This window comes from Neofelis nebulosa, chromosome 14 (assembly GCF_028018385.1).
Source record: "Neofelis nebulosa isolate mNeoNeb1 chromosome 14, mNeoNeb1.pri, whole genome shotgun sequence".
NCBI lineage: Eukaryota > Metazoa > Chordata > Mammalia > Carnivora > Felidae > Neofelis > Neofelis nebulosa.
This window is the reverse complement of record NC_080795.1, coordinates 13,624,288-13,648,229: the sequence shown is the minus strand read 5'-3', so window position 1 is coordinate 13,648,229 and position 23,942 is coordinate 13,624,288. Positions and strand designations below refer to the sequence as shown.

The 23,942-nt window shown below is 38.2% G+C and overlaps 1 protein-coding gene across 1 annotated transcript in view; it reads right to left on the bottom strand.

Annotated features, from left to right (window-relative positions):
* Positions 1-23,942, bottom strand: part of NKAIN3 (sodium/potassium transporting ATPase interacting 3) — a 613,223-nt gene that overhangs the window by 285,213 nt on the left and 304,068 nt on the right. The window contains exon 4 of the mRNA XM_058698945.1: positions 5,936-6,073. Within this exon, the coding sequence (XP_058554928.1) occupies positions 5,936-6,073 (138 nt within the window). The remainder of the gene's footprint in view (positions 1-5,935; positions 6,074-23,942) is intronic.

The window sequence follows — 23,942 nt, the reverse complement described above, 5'->3', positions numbered from 1 at the left end:
GATATAGATACAGATATAGATATATAGAGATAGATGATAGATAGATAGATAGATAGATAGATACCACACCTTGCTTTGGAGCTTCCTCAAATACAGTGGCAGGAGTCCATAACATATTTCTTAGAGAAAAAATAAGATGAGGAGTAAGTCAGCTAATGGTAGGTGCAGGCAGAGCAGCATATATCATTTTATCATGTAAATCCTCAGCTAAGCTCAGATTGAGATCAACAAGGCAGGAAAGGACAGTTTCTCTTATTGAACTATTTGTTGGTGTGTTCTGAGATAAGAAATCAACATCAAGTCCATCCTATGACATAATTTCATGTAATAACTTTTGATTCATTTATCAATTGTTCATTACAGTATTAAACATATTTTAAAAATATTTAGAAAGAGAGAGAGTGAGAGCAGGGAAGGGCAGAGGGAGAAAGAAAGAGAACTTCTGTTTTTGATGTTTATTTTTGAGAGAGAGCATGAGCCCTGGAGGGGCAGACAGAGAGAGACACACAGAATCCGAAGCAGGCTCCAGGCTCCATGCTGTCAGCACAGAGCCCGATGTGGGGCTTGAACTCACGAGCTGTGAGATCATGATCTGAGCTGATATCAAATTCTCAATCGACTGACCCACCCAGGTACCCCATAGAGAGAGAGGAGCCTGACACAGGGCTCAATCCCAGGCCATGGCATCGTGACCAGAGCAGAAATCGAGAGTTGGATGCTTAACCAACTGAGCTACCCAGGTGCCCCAACTATTAAGCATCTTTAAAGCCTCATGTATACCAGGATAGACCTAGAGCACAGCAATGGATAGGATCAATGGGCATACCAGGAGAACACTGTTGAATGGAATAAGATGGGCTTGGAAGCAAGGGTTGTAGCTGTGCAGTGTACAAGGGTGGAAAGTGTCACCAGGATCCATGAGAGCACAGGAGGGGGCATTTATCACAGAGTTGGATGCTCAGGCAAGGCTCCTAAGAGGTGACCATTCGGTGGAAGCACTATTTAGAGCTTTCCAAGAGGGTAAGGGGACTAGGGCATTCCAGGTAGAAAGTACAGAATGTGTAAACAGAGGAGGCAAGAAACAGCATGTGGTCTTTGGAAAACACAATCATTAAGCATGGCTGGCGCAAGGTGGGGGAGTGGGGCATAAGCAAAGGAGCAGTTTTTATGAGTTTTGAGTTCCATTTGTGGAAGTTAAAAGTTTGCCTATAGACATTGGAGAGTTTGTTTTGCATGGTCCTTGACCATAACCATTTTCATAAGCATGATTAATTCTTTCAATTCTTTAAATTCTTTGATTCTTTGATGTCAGAAATGGTAGTAACTTACCATCTGTGTTTCAGCGTTCCAAAAATTTTAGTTTGAAATGGATTAAACTTAGTTGGCATTACTGGTGTTTGTTTTGGCCAATAAAGGGAGCTAATACTAAGAATACTGCAGGTGAGTTTGAGAGAAAATCTCCCACAATCAAAAACTCTTTCCCTGCTGAGTGAAAATTTCTGATCCAGGATTCCTCTCACTGCCGCTGAAAAGTTGGGGCCTCTCGAGACACACCTGTGTACCTCTGTGACATATGCCAGATTTATTTTCTGGCTTTTTCAGACTAGAATTAATCCCGGACCACCGGTAGTAGATTCGAATCAAAGCATTCATGGGAACAAATCGGGGACGAATCGCCTGTGGCATAATGAAGATAACATGGTGTAGCCACCCTCCCAGTAACAATATGATCTTCCCATTGAAGGCACTTTTTTTTTAACAGAGTTTCTATGTTTGTGGATTAATGATTCCTTTTTAAAAATTGTTTATATATTTATTTTGAGAGACAGAGAGAGAGCACAAGCAAGGGAGGGGCAGAGGGAGAGAGAGAATCACAAGCGGGCTCCACACTGCCCGTGCAGAGCCCAATGTGGGACCTGACTCACACACTGTGAGATCGTGACCAGAGCCACAACCAAGAGTCAGAACCACCCAGTCACCCTGGATTGACGATTCTTCAGGCACTTCTTCCAAATGGACGATTTATACCCATGTTAGAACAAGAGGTAATCTGGAATCCCACACAGGTAACAATATTCTGCGATCAGCTGAGGTGGTAGGGCAGGATCAGTTTCAATGTCAAAATTTATACTGACAATGGCACCATATCATCTGGAATATGGTGGTGAAGCAAAGCAAAGCATCATGATGATCATGATAAAGCAACTTCACAAACCTAACTATAACAGAAGTGAGGCAGATACACATTCACTTCTGCCACTTACTATGTGGGTTCCTGGGGTAGGTCACTTAACCTTCCTTAACTCTTTTCTTGTCTGTAAAATTAGGGATGCTAATAGATGCCCATAGGATATGTGTGAAAATTAAATCCAATGATATCTTTGGCACAGAAGGCTTTCCCACCAATTCATTACTTTCTTTCTCTCCTAAGACGACGACAACAACAACAACAACAACATCAGCAACAACAAAAATCATAGAAATTTGATTGGCATATGCATTAAAAGAGAAAATCAACACAAGCAAAAACATGGATTGTTTTTCTTGGAAGATTCTTTTTAAATTTTTTTTATATTTTAATTTAATTTTTTATTTTTTTAATTTACATCCAAATTAGTTAGCATATAGTGCAACAATGATTTCAGGAGTAGATTCCTTAGTGCCCCTTACCTATTTAGCCCATCCCCCCTCCCTCAACCCCTCCAGCAACCCTCAGTTTGTTCTCCATATTTATGAGTCTCTTCTGTTTTGTCCTCCTCCCTGTTTTTATATTATTTTTGTTTCCCTTCCCTTATGTTCATCGGTTTTGTCTCTTAAAGTCCTCATATGAGTGAAGTCATATTATATTTGTCTTTCTTTGACTAATTTCACTTAGCATAATACCCTCCAGTTCCATCCACGTAGTTGCAAATGGCAGCATTTCATATGACTGCCAAGTAATACTCCATTGTATATATATACCACATCTTCTTTATCCATTCATCCACTGATGGACATTTGGGCTCTTTCCATACTTTGGCTATCGTTGATAGTGCTGCTATAAACATTGGGGTGCACGTGTCCCTTCGAAACAGCACACCTGTATCCCATGGATAAATGCCTAGTAGTGCAATTGCTGGGTCGTAGGGTAGTTCCATTTTTAGTTTTTTGAGGAACCTCCATACTGTTTTACAGAGTGGCTGCACCAGCTTGCATTCCCATCTTGAAGATTCTTAAAGATCTAAATCTGTCTCTTTCTATGCACAAGAGGGAGTTGGGAGAGAGGGAAGCAAAGAAAAGATACCAGAGAAAGAAGTGATGCCAGTTCTAACATGAATGGACTCTGAATGAGTAAGGAACTACATGGGAAAAACAATCAATGAGTATTTATTGAGCATCTATTACATTCCATATTCTCAAAGAACGCTGCCTATTAGGAAGACATAAATGTGAACGAATTGTAAACCATGTTCAAGACACACAACAGTAGTGATTAACTATTAAAGTGCCTGGAAGGAGGGAAGTGTGCTCCAGAGACAGAAAATGTTGCTGTAGCTGGAGCTCAAACACAAGCAGGGCTACCTGGGTGAGAGGCTGGAGAAGCAGGTAGGAGCAGGGTGCATGGTGCTGAAATGCACAAACTCTCTGCTCTTTCACCTGTGATGGGGCTAGTGCTCAGCCCCATCATCCTTCTCATGACTCATTCAAGGACCTTTCATCACCTCCAGAGACCCCTGGACCCGGTGCCTCCCCATTCTTTGCATAACGAGTTCCTGGAGAGCAGGGATGCTGTAGTTTACTTTCTTCTCTATGTATCCAGCCCTAGCAAAGTCTAGTAGGGCCGCAATTAATGTTTAATGAGTGAATGGGAACTACTGCTATTGACATCCTTCTACATGCCCTGCAGTGCCTTCTGCCCACAACACTTCGGTCTTCCTCTTCCCTGGTGAATTCACACATTGCAGATCTCAGCTCCCCAGTGACTTCTGCAGAGCCCATTTCCCCATTATACATCTCATGGCACAGTGTGCTCCTTTGTAACACTGGTCACAGTTGCAATTTATCATTTACCTGGATGACTATTTGATAATATGTAAGGTAAGTCCCCAAGATGGCAGAGAATACATGTGTCCGTATTTGATCACCAACGTAGCCCATACTTAATACAATGCCAAACGCATGGCAGAGACCCAATAAATAGAGTTTGAATAAATAAGTTAACTAAATAAAGGGGAAAGGAAGTTAAGAAAGAAGGGAAGTGGGGTACCTCGCTGGCTCAATCAGAAGAGCAAGTGACTCTTGATCTTGGGGTTGTGAGTTTGAGCCCTCCTGTGGGGTGTGGAGATGACTTAAATAAATAAAACTTAAAAGAAAAAAAAAGAAGGTAGGGAAGAAGGGAGCAGGAAAGGAGAGGAGAGAGGACACATTGGTTGTGGGATCAGTGCTTGGTCATGTGGTCAGCCAAGGATATTCTTAGATTTTATCCTGCTAAGAGTTATCAAAGAGTTTTTAAGCCAGTGATTTAGGAAAAGTGCAAAGGACACACTGGAAGGTAGGAAGGCTGAAAGCAAGCAGGAAGTCCCTATTCCGGAAAGAGAAAGCAGAGGCCTCATCCAAGGCAGTAGCTGTGTGACGAATGTGTAGAGCTAGTATTTAGAGGGTACAATCAATAGGACTAGATAATGCCATTAATGTGTACCAACAGCTTCATTCCAGAGAGGACACTGGTGTCACAGCCATCGAGGATTGTGGGCTTCACTATTATCATAAATAAAATATCATAAAATAAAAAGTGTGTATTGAGTACAAGTGCTGTGTTTGTGGCAACAAACTGGAAGATAGAATCCAATATAATAGTTTGATATTATGCACACTGAAGTGTTTTATACTACAAGTCCAGCTTCATGAGATACCCTTCTAGCAGATTATACAGAAAGAAAAGTAAAGCAGACATTGTTTGGTCCCTGCAGCTGGTTTAGTGATATCAAATGCTCCTAATGTCCCCGGGGCAGCCATGTTGAGTGCAGAGTGTCGGCTGTGGGCCAGCTACATTCACCTTGATATGGTGAAAGGTGCAAAAAAGCTAATTTTGAGATTAAAAATAGAGAATTAATGCACTCACAGAAAAATGTGTAGCTTTATTTTTTCCATAGATTAAATAAAAATTGAAAGATGGCATATGTTTAAGTCTATGGTCTTTCTTCTAGTAAGGCAATGTCACTGCATTGCAAGAAAATACTCACTAGTCCTACTGAACACTGTGTTATTTATTCAGGTTCAACGAGCATTTTAGATATGTTATTCCTAGTTACAATCACTTATATATGCTTATTATTGCTCACAAACTTATATATGTAGCCTAAAATACTGCCTTCTTTTCATACAAAACTAATTACTGTGAATAATTTCCATTCCACTGTGGTACAAAGCATACACTTCCTTAAACTGTCCTACAAAGGAGGGTGTGCTGACCGTATTTGGTATAGCAGGGAGTATGGAATTAACATTTCAAATTTATCATAACAAAATGGAGAAGTGTTCAGTGACATAAAGTATTAAATACATCAGGGATGAGTATTGAATACTGAATAACATTTACAATGTCCTAGATCCTAAATCGACTAAAATTAAATGATATTATTGTTATCAGATGGTAAACAGTTATGGCTAGGTAAGTCTGCTTTTTCGGGTTAGTGACATATGTCCCAGGAATGACAGTTAATGCACATTTATATCTCATCATGCCATCCGGATCACAGACAGACCTCCTACTCTATCCAAACCCTGTTTTAAAATATCTTTTTATTTTTAATGTTTATTCATTTTTGATGAATCTAATCTAATCTAATCTAATGTAATATAATCTTCTGTTAGTAATTTTGTAGCATTTATTACAAGCATTTATAAATTTGTAGCATTTACTACAAGCATTTATTATGATAAAAAGACGACTTACCACCACGATATATCGAGGTCTGTACTGAATGGTTCCAAACAAACCCAATATGACGACTATTATATGTAGAAAATTTCCAAGAATTGGTGCCCACTGGAAGCCAAGGAAGTCAAAGATTTGCCTCTCTAACGCTGAGAGCTAAAATAAAGCAAAGAGAATCCATTAGCTTCTAACCCAAGCAGAATCACACCATTTTAATATGTATCACACAGCTAGAAAAGTCTGCATATTTGGTTTCAATCACACATACGGACGTCATCATCACTACCGTTGTGACACCCATTTCATGTCCTATTTTATGCAACTTCTCTCAGAAAATGTACTAAGATAACTAAGAGGATTATGACTTCAAGTAAAAATAAAGTTTAAACCTATCTGGAGAGCTCAACATATATTCCTTACATCATTTTCTGTAGTAGAAGATCCAGGCAGATATTTTAGAATATCATATTCTATGATATCAGTTCTTGATTTTTTTAAGTAAAATGATTGGCTTAGTATAACACACTTGGAAAAATAGCTACAAGCTTGAATGCTAGAACTGGTATGATTTGGGGGAAAAATACAAAACCCAAAGTCTCCTACTCACCCCTGGCTTCCTTTAAGAAACATAAATTACCAAATCTGTTTGGTTTCTTTGCTTTCATTAGTCTGTCATTCATGATAATGACTAACCACTTTTTCAAAATGAAGCTTTCTCATTTATTTAGCTCTGGGCTCAAGGCTTCCATGTAAAACTAAGTTAAATCGTTCCTTTGAATCATATTTATTACCATCATATACCTACATGGAAATTCATCTTAGATTAGGTAAAACCCTTTTTGAATATGGAAATAAAAATTACAGGACCATTACAATCATAGACATGCTACGGTTTATTAACGTCTGCATTATACACAATTACATTTTAAACAATTACACAATATAATAAAATATACACTTAAATAATTTGTGTATGATTTATGAAACAGATGAATTTCATATAGTCTAGTGAATGCCAAAAATGTCATTATCATATAAAAATGATATTTATTGTATTTTATATCTAAAACTTTTATAGTTTCACCTGCTGTGTTTGGGCACTAATTTTATACATTTCAGACATTTTTCTAGATTTACTTTGATAAAGTAGTAATTTTAATAAAATGATCCAACAATTGGTTATGTTGATGGCCCTAGAAACCGCAGATTTGAAATCAAAATGGTACCCTAGGTATTTTTCTAGTTATGTGGCAGGTGTATGCCTGAATAGCTTTAATTTCCTTGGACATAAAGAAATGTCCTCCATCCAGTAAGCTGAATTTACCTTGGTTAAAATTCACCTTCAGCAAGCTGTGGAGGAGAAGAGAAATGAGCAAATGCCTAAAGACAACCACACCAGAACCACATTCATTTCATGGGTATTTCCTGATCGTCAAGTGATCTGTCACTATCCCCTGCTCTCATGAATGGGAAGATGCACAGAAATGGCTAAAACACAAAATAATCACAGCAAGGTAAGAAGTAGAACCGTGTTTTTAATACCCTGTTTGTCTGCTTGTGACTCTAATTAGTTCCCTGGAACCTTCCCCTAAAAACGCAGCATTTTATTTATTGGCCCATCAGTGATGTAAATATGCAGTTTTTTTTATGTCCAAACGGGATGGATGTGCTCAGATAAAAAAGAAACCCTGAAGAGCAGCTGCAGGCAATTTATTCTGAAAAGCAACCCTATTTTAAAGCTGTCGCGCATCACAAAAACCTTTAAAGTGAACTTTTCAAACAGAGAAAAATCCATTTTCTTTTCTGTCAGAAGCTGCATGGATAGCATTCTCTTTTATGATATTAAAGAAAACACATATAATGAAGGAGAAGCCGCATTAACACCACTTATTAGGAAATCTGCGCTTAAATATTAGAAAATCTGCATTCTTCAGTGGAGACACTATATCTATTAATATTTATTTTCGGATAACTTACTTAGAAATGGATTCACGGTGGCTTGAAATAGGAACACAAAAGTTCAGCAAAAAAAAAAAAAAAGAAAAGAAAAGAAAAGAAAGGAAAGGAAAAGAAAAGAAAAGAAAAACTAAACAAGGAGGGGATCACACCAAGGATTAAAAGAGACGCAGCTATAACAGCTATACAAACCATGAAACCTAGGTTTCAGTAACTGACTGTTAATGAGCAGGGTTTGAAATGCACAGGTTCTTACGTGAGGATTCTTTTTGATAAGTACAGTATGGTACTGTAAATGCATTTTCTCTTATGATTTTCTTAAAAACATTTTCTTTCTCTAGAGTGCATAAAACATACCAGATACGTGCTGATTGATAGTTTATGTTATTGTAAGGCTTTCAGTCAACAGTAGGCTATTGGTAGTTAAATTCAGGTGAGTCGAAAGTTGTATTTGGATTTTTTCAACTGTGTAGGGGGTTGGAGTTCCTGACCCCTGTGTTGTTCAAGGGCCAACTGTGTTGTATTTTAAAAAGTCAACCAACAGGGCGCCTGGGTGATGCAGTCAGTTAAGTGTCTGACGTCAGCTCAGGTCATGATCTCATGATTCATGGGTTCAAGCCCCGTGTCGGGCTCTGTGCTGACAGCTCAGAGCCAGGAGCCTGCTTCAGATTCTGTGTCTCCCTCTCTCTCTGCCCCTCCCCTGCTTGTGCTCTGTCTCTCACAAATAAACATTAAAAAAATAATAATAAAAAAATTAAAAAGTCAACTAACAACAAAAAGCCCTTCAAAAATAAACAAAACACCACTGCATTTTTTCCTTAATTATTTTATCTAATTTCCATGTTAAGCCATTTTGTCATTTAGTTTATAGGCAACTATCTTCTCTCTAAATGTCATAATCTCTAGAGACACCTCTTGCTGCCTTAGAGCTTGACATTAGTAATAATGACCCAGGGCCACTAAGTGAAATTAAATGAGATCCAGGTTGCTTTGTTAGCTCAGAGAGAATGAGTTTATTTTAGAAATATCTCTGTCAAAATAGTTCCCATCAATGGAGCAGGCCTGGGAGTGCAGATCGGGTGAATCTCTTCCCAAATGCATGGTCAGTGACCTCAAGCTGGGAACCCGACATCAACCATTATGGCAATATATACAACATGGACATTGGGAGATGCTAAAAATCAAGAGTTTTGTTAGTTAGGAGAATCTACTATTAAATATTACTTGCACACCACTGCATATGACACCTAGAAAACAGTGGTTCTGATTCAGAAAGACACTGAAAGGAAGTGATCAAATGTTTCAGTGAGCAGGAAAGGAAAGTGCCCAGCCCTGATGAGCGCTGAAGAATGGAAGGCTCAAAGAGGGTATCTGCAGAGACGCCATAGCAAAGAAGAGAATGACTGAGACATCTGAAGAATTTGAGGTTTAAATACATGTATAGAATTCAAGAAGATATAAGAGCAATAAGACACTCCAGAGAAAGCAAAAACCAACCAGTCATCAGTTTAAAACAACTGTGGGGGGGCACCTGGGTGGCTCAGTTGGTTAAGCACCCAACTTCAGCACAGGTCATGATTTCATGGTTCGTGAGTTTGATCCCTGCGTCAGATTCCGTGTTGACAGCTCAGAGCCTGGAGCCTGCTTCAGATTCTGTCTCTCTCTCTCTCTCTCTGCCCCTCCCCTGCTCAAACTCTGTCTGTCTGTCTCTCAAAAATAAATATATGTTAAAAAAATTTAAAACAACTGGAAGCAGGAGGAGGGGTCAAGTGGTAAAATGGAATGGAAGTTTTTTTGTGTGTCTTGCATCCATGAAATACAGCCAGATCAACATTAACCATCCTGCACACCTAGAAAACTGATCTGAGGATGAACACAACAATCTGCACAACCTGAACTATAGGACTCGGCAGGTACATGGTGCAGAGAAGTGAACTGGGGGAGAGAGAAGCCACAGAGGGCAGGAAGCTGTTTCTGCTTGTGGAGAGAGGATGGAGAAGGAATTGGATGTGGGGGAGAGTACAGGAAAGCATCCCCCCACTGCCTGAAAACAGCTGGAGAGAAAAGAAAGTGTATGCAAGGGACTGAACAAAAAAAGGGAAAAAGGAGAAAGGAGAGGGTTTAAATTCCATCAAGACTCTATAAGCAGGGTGTTTTCAGAGTCTGAAACTCTGCAGCTCGATACCTGGCAGTGCTCTGATTGGAAGGGCAAATCTCCAGGAGCAGAAAGCAAGGTCTGAGGGATCCAAGGGCCACAGGGGGAGAGGCAGTTCCCCTGCTGGGAGAACATTTGGTAGGGGTTGTGCAGCCACCCCACAGGCAAAGCTCCCAGCGGACCCTGAAGAACAACCACATTCACTGGTGCTGGAATAAGGATGTTAAGTGGGAAGCCTGGTGCCAGATGTGTGTTGTGATTTCTCATAATCCCTGAAACGCTGCTGCTACACAATTGCATGAACTTTTTCTGGGGTGGGCTGATACCCAGCCACAGTCTCTTGGCATCAGCAGCAGCATAGTCCTGTGAACATTCCTGGGGGTTGGGAGCAGCACCTGGCCATTGCTCGATGAGATCCTCCCCCAGAAGTTCTGAATGTGTCAAAGCTGCAGTCCCTCAGAAGTGAGGGATGGGAAGCACAGCCCCATTTGAGATAAAACTCAGAAAGGAGGTGCCGCTTGGCAGCCTGATGGCTTGGTTGCGGACAATGTAAAAGTGGGGAGTGGATGGAAGCCAGAGACAAAGGAGGGGTGCACGACTGCTGGTAGGGGAGAGCACAGAATTCTGATACTAGAGACTGGGTAGCTGGGTGATGCCATTTTGACCTCTCCCACACATAAACATACACATCTACATGTGCCACAACAATACACCTCTGTAAGCTAAGCAGTGCCATCTAGTGGAGAATGGAGCTGCTACACTAAGCCCCACCCAACTGGGCCAAACTCACTCTTCAGGAACACCACAAGTCTCTCTACCTGCTTAGTTTACAGATGACAAAGTGCTTCATAGTTTGACTTCTAGGGAAACTGATGGAATTTCGATCATAGTTCAGTCTGTTCACTGGGCCATCTATTCAACTTTTTTTCTTTTCCCTTTCTTTTCTTATTCTTGAATACCTAAAGAGATAAAATTTATTTTTATTTTCCATTTTTACTAAAAGTATTTTTCTTTATTTTTTTCTACCATATTTTATACTTTTGTGTAAATTTTTTCAAATTCTATTTTACTTCCATCATTTCATTGTATTCTATTTCATTGTATTCATATTTTCCTTTTTTTTCCTTTTTTTATCTTTCCCTTTTTTCTCTAATCTATCAAGCTTCTTTCAACAACTGGACCAAACACACCTAGGATCTAGCATCTTTATTTGATTTTGTGTGTGTTGTTTTTAATTTTTTAATTTCAATTTTTCTACCTTAATAATTCCTTTTCTTCCTTCAAAATGATGAAATGAAGGAATTCACCCCAAAAGAAAGAACAGGAAGAAATGACAGCCAGGGACTTAATCAACACACACACAAGCAAGATGTTTGAACCAGAATTTAGAATCACAATAACAAGAATACTAGCTGGGGTTGAAAATAGATTAGAATCCCTTTCTGCAGAGATAAAGAAGGTAAAAGCTAGTCAGGATGAAATAAAAAATGCTATAACTGAGTTGCAATCTCAAATGGCTGCCATGGCGGGAAGAATGGATGAAACAAAGCAGCAAATCAGCGATATGGAGGACAAACTTATGGAGAACAATGAAGCAGAAAAAAAGAGGGAGACTAAGGCAAAATAGAATGATTTAAGAATTAGAGAAATCAGTGACTCATTAAAAAGGAACAATATCAGAATCATAGGGGTCCCAGAAGATGAAGAGAGAAAAAAAGGGGTAGAATGGTTACATGAGCAAATTATAGTGGAAAACTCTCCTAACCTGGGGAAAGACACAGACATCAATATCCAGGAATCACAGAGGACTCGTAGTAGATTCAATAAAACTGACCATCAACAAGGCATATCATAGTCAAATTCACAAAACACTCAGGCAAGGAAAGAATCATGAAAGCAGCAAGGGAAAAAAAGTCCTTAACCTACAAGTGAAGACAGATCAGGTTTGCAACAGACTTATCCACAGAAACTTGGCAGGCCAGAAAGGAGTGGCAGGACATATTCAATGTGCTGAATTGGAAAAATATGCAGCCAAGAATTCTTTATCCAGCAAGTTTGTCATTCAAAATAGAAGGAGAGATAAAAAGTTTTCCAAACAAAAATAAAAGAAGTTTGTGGCCAGCCCTGCAAGAAATTTTAAGGGGGACTCTCTGAGGGGAGAAAAGACAAGGGAAAAAAAAAAAGACCAAAAGCAACAAAGACTAGAAAGGACCAGAGAATACCACCAAAAACTCCAACTCTACAGGCAACTTAATGACAATAAATTCATATCTTTCAGTACTCACTCTAAACGTCAGTGGACTTAAGGCTCCAAACAAAAGATTGGATAAGAAAACAAAATCCATCTATATTCTGTTTCCAAGAGACCCACTTTATACCTAAAGACACCTTCAGATTGAAAGTAAGGACATGGAGAACCATCTATCATGTTAATGGTCACCAAAAGAAAGCTAGAGTAGCCATTCTTATATCAGACAATCTAAACTTTCAAATAAAGACTGTAACAAGACATGAAGAAGGGCATTATATCATAATTAAGGGGTCTATCCCTTAATCTAACAATTGTAAACATTTATGCTCCAAATGTGAAGTACTGAAATATATAAATCAATTAGTCACAAACACAAACTCATTGATAATAATACCATAATAGTAGGGGGCTTCAACACCCTACTTATAGCAATGGACAGATCATATAAACAGAAAATCAACAAGGAAACAATGGCTTTGAATGACACACTGGACCAGATGGACTTAACAGATATATTCAGATCATTTCATCCTAAAGCAGCAGAATACACATTCTTCTCCAGTGCACATGGAACGTTCCCCAGAATAGATTACATACTGGGACACAAATCAGCCCTCAGCAGGTACAAAAAGATCATACAGTGCATATTTTCAGATCACAATGGTATGAAACTTGAAATCAACTACAAGAAAAAATGTGAAAAGATAACAAATACTTGGAGACTAAAGAGCATCCGACTAAAGAATGAATGGGCTAACCAAGAAGTTAAAGAGGAAATTAAAAAGTACATGGAAGCCAAAGAAAATGAAAACACGACAGCCCCAAACCTCTGAGATGCAGCAGTTGGTCATAAGAGGGAAGTTATATAGCAATCCAGGACTTCCTAAGAAGGGAGAAAGTTCTCAGGTACACAACCTAACCTTATACCTTAAAGAGCTATAAAAGGAATAGCAAATAAAACCCAAAACCAGCAGAAGACAGGAAATAATAAAGATTAGAACAGAAATCAATGCTATCAAAACCAAAAAAACAGTAGAACAGATCAATGAAACCAGAAGCTGGTTCTTTGAAAGAATTAACACAATTGATAAACCCCTAGCCAGTTTGATCAAAAAGAAAAAGAAAAGGACCCAAATAAATAAAATCAAGAATGAAAGAGGAGAGATCACAACCAACACAGCAGAAATACAAACAATAATAAGAGAATATTATGAGCAATTATACGCCAATAAAATGGGCATATGGAAGAAATGGACAAATTCTTAGGAACATATAAACTACCAAACCGAAACAGGAAGAAATAGAAAATTTGAACAGGCCAGTAAAGAACTCGAATTAGTAATCAAAAATCTCCCCAAAACAAGAATCCAGGACCAGATGGCTTTCCAGGGGAATTCTACCAAACATTTAAAGAAGAGTTAACATATACTGTCTTGAAGCTGTTCCAAAAAATAGAAATGGAAGGAAAACTTCCAAACTCCTTTATGAAGTCAGCTTTATCTTGCTTCCAATACCAGACAAAGACCACACTAAAAAGGAGAACTATAGACCAATTTTCCTGATGAACATGGATGCAAAAATCCTCAACAAGATATTAGCCAACCGGATCCAACAATACATTAAAAAAATTATTCACCACAACCAAGTGGGATTTATACCTGGGATGCAGGCCTGGGTCAATATCTGCAAAACAATTAACGTGATTCATCACATCAATAAAAGAAAGTACAAGAACCACACGACCCTCTAAAAAGATGCAGAGAAAGCATTTGACAAAACACAGCATCCTTTCTTGATAAAAACCCTCAAGAAAGTAGGGATAGAAGGATCATACCTTCAGATCACAAAAGCCATATGTGAAACACCCAATGGTAATTTCATCCTCAATGGGGAAAAACTGAGAGTTTTCCCCGAAGGTCAGGAACAAGACAGGGATGTCCATTCTTGCCACTGTTACTCAACATAGTATTGGAAGTGTTAGCCTCAGCAATCAGACAACACAAAGAAATAAAAGGCTCCAAATCAGCCAGGAGGAGATCAAACTTTCACTCTTCGCAGTTGACCTGATACACTATAAAAAGATTCCACCAAAAAACTGCTAGAACTGATCCATGAATTCAGCAAAGTTGCAGGATATAAAATCAATGCACAGAAATTGGTTGCATTCCTATACACCAATGATGAAGCAACAGAAAGAGAAATCAAGGAATCGATCCCATTTACAATTGCACCAAAAACCATAAAATAAAATATATAGGGATAATTCTAACCAAAGAGGTGAAAAATCTACACAGTGAAAACTATAGAAAGCTTATGAAAGAAATTGAAGAAGACACAAAACAATAGAAAAATATTCCATGCTCCTGGATAAAAAGAACAAATATTGTTAAAATGTCAATACTACCCAAAGCAATTTACATGTTCAATGCAATACCTACCAAAATAACACCAGCATTCTTCACAGAGCTAGAACAATCCTAAAATTTGTACGGAACCAGAAAAGACCCTGGATAGCCAAAGCAATCTTGAAAAAGAAAACCAAAGCTGGAGGCATCACAATCACGGACTTCAAGCTGTATTACAAAGCTGTAATCAGCAAGACAGTATGGTACTGGCACAAGAACAGACACTCAGATCAACGTAACAGAATAGAAAGCCCAGAAATGGACCCACAAACGTATGGCCAACTAATCTTTGACAAAGCAGGAAAGAATATCCAATGGAATAAAGACGGTCTCTTCAGCAAATGGTATTGGGAAAACTGGACAGCGACATGGAGAAGAATGAATCTGGACTAGTTTCTTACACCATACACAAAAATAAATTCAAAATGGATGAAAGCCTAAAGGAAGCTATCAAAATCCTAGAGGAGAAAGCAGGCAAAAACCTCTTTGACCTCAGCCACAGCAACTTCATATTCCACACGTCTCAGGAGGCAAGGGAAACAAAAGCAAAGTGAACTATTGGGACCTCATCAAAATAAAAGGCTTCTGCACAGCAAAGGAAACAATCAGGAAAACTAAAAGGCAACCGACAGAATGGGAGAAGATATTTACAAACGACATATCAGATAAAGGGTTAGTATATAAGTATACAGTATATAGTATCAGTCTATAAAGAACTTATCAAACTCAACACCCAGAAAACCAAATAATCCAGTGAAGAAATCAGCAAAAGACATGAAGAGATACTTCTCCAAAGAAGACATCCAAATGGCCAACTGACACATGAAAAAATGTTCAACATCACTTATCATCCGGGAAATACAAATCAAAACCACAATGAGATACCACCTTGCACCTGTTAGAATGGCTAACATTAACAACTCAGGCAACAACAGATGTTGGTGAGGATGAGGAGAAAGAGGATCTCTTTTGCATTGTTGGTGGGAAGGCAAACTGGTGTAGCCACTCTGGAAAACAGTATGGAGATTCCTCGAAAAAATTAAAAATAGAACTACCCTACGACCCAGCAACTGCACTACTAGGCATTTATCCATCGGATACAGGTGTGCTGTTTCGAAGGGGCACATGCACTCCAATGTTTATAGCAGTACTATCAACAATAGCCAACGTATTGGAGGATAGAAGACCAAATCAGCGATGCAAAGAACCAATGAAATTAGAATGGGGAGTTATTTTGAATGTAAATATGAAGAAGCCATTGAAACATTCTCCTTGAGTGGCAGAAGGATGGGAACATTGGAACTATAGGAAAGAAATGTAACCCTAGATCGTACCTGGGCCTGCATGAAAAATATTCCATACTCACTATAATGTAAATGTTGCTTACTGGATTGTAACTTTCAGAATCAAATTGTAGAAAGTCTGAAAGTCTTTTTTATGGTTATGGAACAAAACGTAAGTGGGATTCGACCATATAAACCATATTTCTGTGTGTATGGCAAAGGGAATAGAGTGTGCTTTAAAATTCTTTATGCAGGGTCAGGCATTTCCCTTTACCAGGCTCCAAGGTGGGAATATTCCCTATAAATCTATGAATCATTAACTGCAACCCACATTAACCACACACACCAACAGCTCAAGAAGTATTTCTACTCCCTTACTTTATGTCCACACAATGAAGACAGAGACAAATAGGAGCACTTTTAAAATACAGTAACTTTCTTATTGATCCATATATTATGTTTAATGATACACATGGTATTTGGCTTAACTGTTCATAATTATTACTAATTATAAAAATTAATTTATACTTAATTAAAAAGCTGTAAAAACGCCAGGTGACCAAACATTTCCCTGGGCATTTCCCTAGTCTGGGTCTACACAATAAGCCTCTGCCCAAACAAAAGCTGGGTAAGAATGTTCATTCTTGGGGTGCCTGCATGGCTCAGTTGGTTAAGCATCTGTCTTCACCTCAGGTCATGATCTCACAGTTCATGAGTTCGAGCCCTGCATCAGGCTCTGTGCTGACAGCTCAGAGCCTGGAGCCTGCTTCAGATTCTGTGTCTCTTTCTCTCTCTCTGCCCTTCCCCTGTTTGTTCTCTGTCTCTCTCTCAAAAATAAATAAACATTAAAAAATTTTTAAAAAGAATGTTCAGGGGCGCCTGGGTGGCTCAATCGGTTAAGCGTCCAACTTCGGCTCAGGTCACGATCTCGCAGTCCGTGAGTTCAAGCCCCGCGTCGGGCTCTGGGCTGATGGCTCAGAGCCTGGAGCCTGCTTCCGATTCTGTGTCTCCCTCTCTCTCTGCCCCTCCCCCGTTCATGCTCTGTCTCTCTCTCTGTCTCAAAAATAAATAAAAAACATTAAAAAAAATTTAAAAAGAATGTTCATTCCTAAGGAGTGAATACCCTTGGAGATTCAATTCCCAGTAAGAAAAGTGAGCTGGCTTTTCACTCATTCCCCCTTGGACTTTTCCCCTGCTCACTGGAGTCAGACACGATAAAAAAAGATCAAAACAGGGTTTTTCATGTTGGCAGAATCATAAGAAAGCATTTGATCAAATCATAGTTTCACAAAAGACTGTGAAATTAAAGCATATTGTACGACTGATATTCTCTTCTGTATAACTTCTAGCTTAGAGATTCATGCAGTCAGTATTTTATAACCATGAAGGATCAAATATTTCCTTAAAGTGGGAATTTAAAAGCTCCAATTAGCATTCCCATTAGCTAAATTGATATATCTCAGGCCATTTCAAGTAAGTCTTGAGCTATTAGAGTTTTTCTTTCTGTCTGGAGAGTCCAGGTAGCTCTCCATGTTACCACCATCATCCTTGGTTCCTTTGCTCTGAAATCTCACAGTTACTCAAGTCCCAGAGGACTTTTCATGCTTGGAGGTGATAAAGTCCAAGTTGTATGCCCACAGACCTGGCCTAGGCCAACTTATGACCTTTCAAGCTATATATTTCAAGCTATAATTTGTGAATGTTCTTTCATGGCTCTAAAAAGTGATCAGTAGCATTTATATCATGATTCTATTTCATAGAGTCAGGTCACAGAGTTCTTGGAGATTTACCACTATGCTAAAGCAGGTGCTATTCCAGAGAAGTTTCCACGTGTCTGTAGACAGGTAACTAAGCCTTAGGATGTACGCAAACTTCAGTGGAGTCAAGAATTCTAGAAATGGCCTGCTTATGATTTGGTTCATCCAATAAAGACAGTAATAATGTTAAGGGCTTCATAATTTCTGCATAGTTTTGTATTATCTTTGGTAGGGGTAGATGGCAAGGTTATTCCAGTGAATGCAGAAACCAATCATTTAGTGAAATGAATAACGTCAAATCAAGTTTAATATATCACATCCTTTTTGTTACTTGACTTTTAGTATCTTCTCCAGTGGCTCATTGACCATTAGTATTTATGTAGCTAGATGTGGTGGAACTGTGGATGCTAGCAGGAGGAAGAGTATTTTCCTTAATGCCAAGTGTGATTATTTAAGTTGTTCCTTGAACTAGCTTTATTGGGACTTCTCACAAACCTTCTTGCACAAACCTTTCCAGAAAAACTCTTTGAAATAGTATTAAAAATTAAAATTTGTGGGGCGCCTGGGTGGCGCAGTCGGTTAAGCGTCCGACTTCAGCCAGGTCACGATCTCGCGGTCCGTGAGTTCGAGCCCCGCGTCAGGCTCTGGGCTGATGGCTCAGAGCCTGGATCCTGTTTCCGATTCTGTGTCTCCCTCTCTCTCTGCCCCTCCCCCGTTCATGCTCTGTCTCTCTCTGTCCCAAAAATAAATTAAAAACGTTGAAAAAAAAATTTAAAAAAAAATTAAAATTTGTGATGTAGGTCTTAGGATTCTGATGTAAACAGAGTTTTAAAATTACAGAAGTATCTATCAACAAGGCATAATGGAAAAGAAAGGATAAATATATCCAGTATATATACTAGGATATATATCATATATCCCAGTAATACCCTATTTGAAATGAAAATAGGAATAGGTCTTTATTTTTTGTCTAGATAAAATCACTTTCATGTCAATAATGAGGAAAATTACTTGGGCTGTGTGATATTTAATGATCAATAGCAATACTGAGCACTTATGTAGCTGTTTTTATTTTCAAGTCACCCCTGTAACCGAATTCAAAATACTCTGACTTTTTCAAGAAGAATTAATTGAAAAATAATTTGTAGTAGTTGGTCTTTCTAGAGTGCAGAGATGCTTCGAATGGCAGGCATTTCAGAAGTCATATGATACCAGATGATATATGAAATGATTAATGAATGCAATGTGGAAAGACTGGAGAGGAAAGCATAAAATAGTTTCAAAAATACAGTTAATCCAATAATTAGAATGTCATCAGTGATTTCTTTTAGATTCATGTTTTTGAACCGAAAACCAATTATTTTTTCTTTTGTGTTAATTCACTCATTTGTTCAATATGTACCACTTAACAAGTGCGACGAGGTAGGTTCTGAGGGTACAAAGATGAATGGCAGAATTCTTAGACTAGAGAAACTAGTGCATAGTCTAGTGGGGAAGAAAGACATAGATCAAAAAATTATGATGAAATAAATACACTACGGTATAGCACTGTTCAAACAGCTATAGGAACACAGAGAAAAATGTTTTCACCTCTGCCTGGCATGACCAGCATGTTTCAGATATCTTTACAAAAGAGGTGGCTATTGAACATGGTTCCCAAAGAATGGTCCAATTTTTTTCATTCAAAGAAGAGCGCAATTAAATTAACAATGAAATTACAATGAAATACAATGAAAGCATAATTAAAGAGCAATTAATTAAATAATTAATTTGTTACATTAATTAAAGAACAATTAAAGCAAAAGGCATGGCATAACACTTCAAAGTGCCATAAAATGTCAATTTTAGTTCCACTAAATTTAAGTTCACTTTCAGAAATGTATCTTAATTGGATAAGTTGAGGCACCATTGCATAGTGTTAGGTATACAGATTCTTGAAACAGACTGGCTGGTTTCAAATCCTGGCTCTGTCACTTATTAACATGGGATCTTGGGCAATATCCTTAAATTCTCTGTGTCATGACTCCTCATCTGTAAAATGATAGAATCTATTTCACCATGTCGTTTTGTAGACTAAATGAGTTAATTATATAAGACACTTAAATCTGTGCCTGGTGTGAGTGCACACACACACACACACACATATACACACACTTCACATATGTGCATACATGTTTGCTCATATAAAGATGTTCGTGAAAATGGAGCTCATAATGAAGGGGGATAGAAAACTAAGTGTCTAATATTATGAGATATTAAAAGTATATGTTGATATATTTATAAAATGAAACACTACATATCCATATAAAATAATGTAGATCAATAGGTACTGATAAAGAAACTGATCATAATATGTTGGACAAAATCACGTGTACATATAATAAGCTTCTACTTGATAACAAGAAGCTAATTTCTAATCATTCAATCAACATGTATTTTGAGACCCTACTAAATGTATGAAATGCTTCTGTGGCTATGCATGTAAATGTGTGTGTAGAAACATACAACATTAAACCCATCTGTCTAAATTATGACTGAATAGTAGAATTTTTGTTGTTTAAACACTATTGCTATTCTAGTTTTTCTAAAAATTTTACTCAACAAACATGGATTATTTAAGAAAAAGATTTGTGCTTTCTCCCTCTGTCTCTCTCTCTCCCTCTCATTGCCTGTGTGTGTGTGCGTGTGTGTGTGTGTGTGTGTGTGTGTATGCCTTTTACTTTAATCCATGCAATGAAATACACATCACATCCTCTACAGCATACATACTGAAACAAAAGATCAAGAAGCAATGTTTAATCTTATGTGTGCCATCGTCTGGTCTATTCTATTGCATTTCATTAGCAGTGCTAGTCTAGACCAACTAAATTGATTTCCAACCTACCATTTGGTCAAGAATTGTATGCTAATCTCTGGTATTCCACACATGCTGTGGAAGGGGCTTCATCAGGAGAAGTTGAAGAGCAAAAAGTGCCTGGCTAAAGAGTTTGTGACTTACCCTGTAAGTGTTAGGAAGCCATTAAGGGTTTTATCTCATGTGTAAGTTTCATAAACAGTATTATGCTTTAGAAAACCCCTCTGTCAGAGGTTTGGAAGTGTTTTTATCTTGTTTTGCAATGGGACTAGGGAGGTAATGGGGGTAAGGATAAGACTTGGACTGAAGGTGGGGCACATGGTGGAATGCAATTTTCACATGAGAGAGGATGGAAACCTGAACTAAGAAGTAAGACAAGGGAAGTCAGAACAGAGACAGTGTGGAAATATTCAAGAACTAGAATCTAATGGCCACTTCTATCTGAAAGGTGAAGGATAACCCAGGTCAGTTTGGCTTACATCTTTGCTCTGACCAAAGAAAACTTACTCAGTGTATGCTGTTACAATCATTGAAAGCGAGGAGGAAAATTACAATTTTGAAGCTAATGTATTTGATTTCCTTACAGATCTTACACAGCATGAGATTACATATTCCAATGTAGGCGTTCCCTATCCTTTTTATCATTTTTTAAAGACTAATTACAACCTACTGTGGATGGTCCACCTGTAGACTGTGCACCTTGATAATGCCTCAAATCAAGGAACTGTGAACTTTGCCACTGAACTCAATGTAAGTATGGAGACACCTTCTTCTCTGTCTGTCAAGACGTGCGTAAAAAGTTAAGTTAGGTTAAGCCAAATATCATTTGAATAATTGAAATAATAGTAAGAACTGGATAAAAAACATCCTGTAAGGAAACTTAAGCCTACTAAAAATAACTTCTGGGTTACTTACTGTTTGAGATTATCTTAATCACCACTCTTCTTATATCAACCCAGTTAGTTTAACTAAATATATGAAATTTCAAGCTCTGGGGTTTAATTATAAGAAATGAGTTTCTTACAATTAAGTAAACTTATAAAATCCTTTGGCAGCAAACATTTTTCAGAAGATTCTTACATTTACCAATAGGTTCTTATCCAGAGAGGGGTTTTCTTACTTGTTTTCTAGGGCTGCAGACACTGATACTGATGTAAGACAAACTCATGCCATAAAGAATCTAGGGGGAGGATACTCTCATTCTTTCTTTCACACTAAGCCAGTAACACTCTGGGTAAGAATTCCACAAAGATTAGGCAGAAGGGAATAATCTTTTAGTGTTTGGTCCAGGATGTCCCTTGATCTGTAAATAGTGTGATCTCATCATTTGATTCAGGTTGTTAGTATCCTTTTCCTGCCAGAAATTATCCCAAAGCCCAACTTGCCCAACTTTGCTAAGCAGAAGCTGACCTTAAAATGCAGTTCCAGTCCATGAATAGCTCAAGCCAGGAGTAAGGCAACTATTTTATCAAAAGCCCAAAGTGCCAATTTGTTACAGAACAGTGATTGAAGATTGAATTTCAATCCTCCAGTGGAGCCATAATGGATCCAAGAACACTAAAGTTGAACCCCTAGGCTGGGTGACCTATACAATCCCACAAACAGCTGGCGGGAACATGCCTGCCGTGGCATTTAAGACTCCCATGGAGGTTTCACTTAAATGGCAACCCAGCATGAGAAGACGGAAGAGAGGGTTATGGGCCAAAAGTTTCTTTAAGGGCCTTTTCACATTTTTATTTGTAGTAGAGACCACCTGCAAGAATGCCTTCTCTAAAGAATTCCTTTAAAGCATACATTTGTTTCAGCAAGAAGTACATTTTTCATTTGGGAATGAAATGTTTATTGTACACTCTAATTTTCAAATGAGAACAGCTTCTCTACAGCATAAACGCTTTGACATGTTCAGGGTTTTTTTTCTCTACTATTTTCTAAACTTGAACATGTCAAAGTGTTTATGCTGTAGAGAAGCTGTTCTCATTTGAAAATTAGAGTGTACGATAAACATTTAAGTAATAAACAGTTGATGGTGTTAACCTACTTTAATGCCATCAACTGTTTATTTTTCCTTTTGTGGTTATCTTTGCCTACCTCTTGCTCTCCTAAATGCACTGTGTAGTAGCTGCTTGAGTATCTTGCTGCTGTCGATATTCTGGGAAGGGTGTGGGTAACACTGACAATGGAGCGTATCCTTGATTGTAGAACGAGTGAAAACCTCAGACAATGTTTGAGGTGTTTCTGGTGTGGCTTGCATTTTACTTTCTTCTTCGCAGTTATCACTGACCAATAACTATGACCCAATTTGGTGAAATGGTCTTCATTAACTTGATTACTGGTGTCTTACATCTTCAGAATTTCATGGACAAACTGATTTAACCAGTTTTGAATCATCCTCAGACTTTTTGGACAAATGTTTCTCAAAGGACCAGAGAAGCTTGATAAGCCTCTTAGCTTCCAGTGTTTTAAATCGTAAGTGTACAAACAGACTCAAGAAAACAGAGTCTATCCTATGATCTGTCTTCTGGGCCTTCTGTTAGTGACCAGGGTTGAGTAAGTGTTCATGTTCTGCGCTCCGATGCAGCTATGCGGATCATATGGAGATACACTTTCAACGTCTTGAGTTTTTACCTCAGCCACACTCATTCCCTTGCTTCTACTGAGGATCTGTATTTATAAAGTTCTTTGTAGGGATCATGCTTTACTGCCCAATTTTATGTACAATTAATATAATTACTGTTCTATACTGTGGCTTAACATGATATTAGTATTACAGAACGTATTTGTGATGCTTTGACCTATGTTTCAAAGAGCTTTATATTTTAAAGGAAAAGAAGGACTGTTGTTTTACAAATCTATTTCCATTTCTGATAAAGTTAGGGGAAGTGAGCGAGCTAATATTTGCCTATCGCCTACTGTGTGGTAGGTATTACATATACTATCTCATTATAACCTAATAAAAAACCCTATGAAGAGGGTATTCTCGCTTCCATTTTGCATAGATTTAAAGGGTACCTAACACACTCAAGAAATACGGCTAGCGGTATGAGAATCAGCATGAGAACCTGGCTCAGTCAGGCTGCAGAGTCTGGACTTTTTATAGTACATATATATACTGGACTATATAGTATATATATATATATAGTATAGTATACATATATAGTATGGCCTTGTGCTAAACGGTTACATTAATCCCTACGTGGCTTGAATATTTTACTAAAAATATATATGTACAGTTTATAAAGTTTACAGACATCTCATTTGTGCCTCCTTCATGAATTTACTTTCTGATCTGTGGTAGCACAGTTAAAAGAAAAAATTCGATAATTTATAGAAAGAAATTCAAAAAGGCAGATAAGATTTTCTCCTG